Here is a 2,490-nt window from a genome sequence, read left to right as displayed (position 1 = left end):
TCTGTTATAGTATGCCTTAAGAATGAATCTTGTGATGGATATGAAGTCTAGGATTGCCTTCGGCGTCCCGGGGTCTTATATCCTACATCACTGGGCACTGTTACCATACTGAGAACCTCCGATTCTCATATCATATTTATGTTGTGTTTTTCAAATGCAGGTCGCAACCCACCTCAGTGAGTTGTCTAGTTGGTGACAGAAGTGGAGGATCCGGATATTTTTTTGAATCTTTTTGACTTATTTTGTATATGTCTCTCACTTTTGTATTTTGTTTTGCCTAGAGGCTTGCATTTGAGAGGACAAAACTTGTATAAACTGTTTTTACTGTTTGGATTCATATATGGGTTGTATATGACTAGTCGGCTCAAACTTCGCCAGCCGTGGCTAGTTTCTTATGATATTATATACTTATCTTTTATTACCTTATACCTGTTTCTTGTGCCTTAAGTTAGACGTTTCGTTAGTACGTTTTGCGCTTTTGAAATCCTATTTTTGAGCTATATCCTTCATCGGCCTTCTAGATTATATTATTCTTTCTATATATATTATATGTATGAGTTTAGAACTGTCGTAATCTCTGATTAACCTTGCTTTACGATGCGAGGTAAAACTTAGGCTAATTAGGGTGTTACAATGTGCTCAGCCTGATCTAATCTGTACAGGATCCCCTCATATCCCAATAACTGCTGCTCCATCTAACCACAACGAATTTAAACAAAATAACATGTACTTATCAGCATTTGTTTTACAATAACAGAATTTGTAAGCAAACGTATTTGATAAATATTACTTATCTACCTCACTTTCCCTAGGCAAACATACCCTATTGCTCACTTAATCCCACATTCTAACTTAATTTTATTAAGATTTGACTAACAACGTAAACCAATTTTTCTTACTAAACTAACTAAGAAATAGACTACCAGCTTATACTAATTCACATGTTAAAAACATTCAACAACCACCAAATAACATGAAATAAGTAAACAGTAACTCTAACTATAACTAGCATGCAACCACTAACTAAGAAATAATAGGTAACTCTAACTAATCTGAGAAAAATAACTCAAACTAACATTTTAATTACTAACCTTAAACTGCTGATGCTGTTAATAACGAATTTCTCGAATGCCAGAATACAGAAAGTTCCAACAGAATAAAAATTGGGAGAAGATTTGGAAAGAAAATGACAGGGAAAAGAAAAGGACAGGGGACAATGGTCCCACTTCGAATTTATAATACACCGAATTTTACATAGAGTTCGCTGAGGATGCGGCGAACTCTATAATATATATAGAGTTCACTGGGGGTACGGCGAACTTGTCCTAATTACTAAAAAAAAAAACAGACATTCCTGTAAATAAAGATCAAAACTGGGTTTTCAAGACATGCAGCTGAAGGACGTAAAACCATACCATTTTCTTTATGTGAAGAAACTACTTTATTTCATCACCAGAACATAATCCTTATTGTGAAAAATAAACATTATATCTAACATGTTTATGTCATAAAATTTTATTCAAATAATTTATAAGATACAAAAGTTTTAATCTATCACTATATTTTTATAGAGATTTTGTAGTTATATATGGAGACTTGAATCATTATTAAGAATATTCTAACTCTAGAAATAGTGGCGGCTGGGCAGAAACGTTCAGGGACGGTGGCTGCGTAGAAACGTGCGGAGACCGTCTCCCTCTTCCGAAAATGACGGACCGCTAACATAGCATTCAGTCACTATAAAATGGTATTAATGCTATCCAATTTTCCAACAGAACAAATTCAGAAGCTACTTAAAGTGTTCACTATAATTAAGTATTCCGTCGCTACATTGTACAATAAAACTTTAGTTTTCCCTGCATTTCAATATTTCAATATGGCGAACAAACTGAGCGCTGTTATTATCATGGGGTTTGCCATCTTTAGCCTTGTTTCGGTGACATCCGCTTTTTCGGGAACAGCAACTTACTATACAGTTTACACTCGTGAGTATTTTTATTTTTCTTATTAAAAAAGGGGCATAAATCCTACTTGGAAAAATATCATGAAATGTACTATTTTATCTAAGCCATTGTGTCAATTTTTTTATTTATTTCTGAATCAATTTTTTATTTAGAATTTAAAATACTTATTATCTTGACTAATTTCACGTTTAATAAATGAAAGAGTATTGAATTAATTAATGCATATATTAATTCACTATACAATGGATCGTATATATAAGACTGATTCATAAACAATATCCTTTTTGTGTAAACTCTTGAAATGGCGCTTTGTATTTGTATTCTTTTAGCAACTGCTTTCTAATTAAGAAAAATATTATATTAAAAAAATTAAGAAAAACTACCAAATACTTGACCAAAAAACATTTCCCTCCCTTTTTTATTAATAAAATTTGAATAATTTTAGAAAATTTAATTTTAATGCACTAATAATATAATTTTACACTTATAATTGCATATATTCATTTTTTTGAATTATTATTTTATT

The 2,490-nt window shown here is 31.6% G+C and overlaps 1 protein-coding gene across 1 annotated transcript in view; it reads left to right on the top strand.

The window, feature by feature from the left end:
* LOC107625350 (EG45-like domain containing protein) overlaps nt 1,777-2,490 on the top strand; it is a 16,746-nt gene continuing 16,032 nt past the window's right edge. The window contains exon 1 of the mRNA XM_016327969.2: nt 1,777-1,985. Within this exon, the coding sequence (XP_016183455.1) occupies nt 1,877-1,985 (109 nt within the window). The 5' untranslated portion in view covers nt 1,777-1,876. The remainder of the gene's footprint in view (nt 1,986-2,490) is intronic.

This window comes from Arachis ipaensis, chromosome B02 (genome assembly GCF_000816755.2).
Source record: "Arachis ipaensis cultivar K30076 chromosome B02, Araip1.1, whole genome shotgun sequence".
In the NCBI taxonomy this organism is placed as follows: Eukaryota; Viridiplantae; Streptophyta; class Magnoliopsida; order Fabales; family Fabaceae; genus Arachis; species Arachis ipaensis.
Note: the sequence above shows the minus strand (reverse complement) of the source record. Positions and strands in the feature narration are given on the sequence as shown.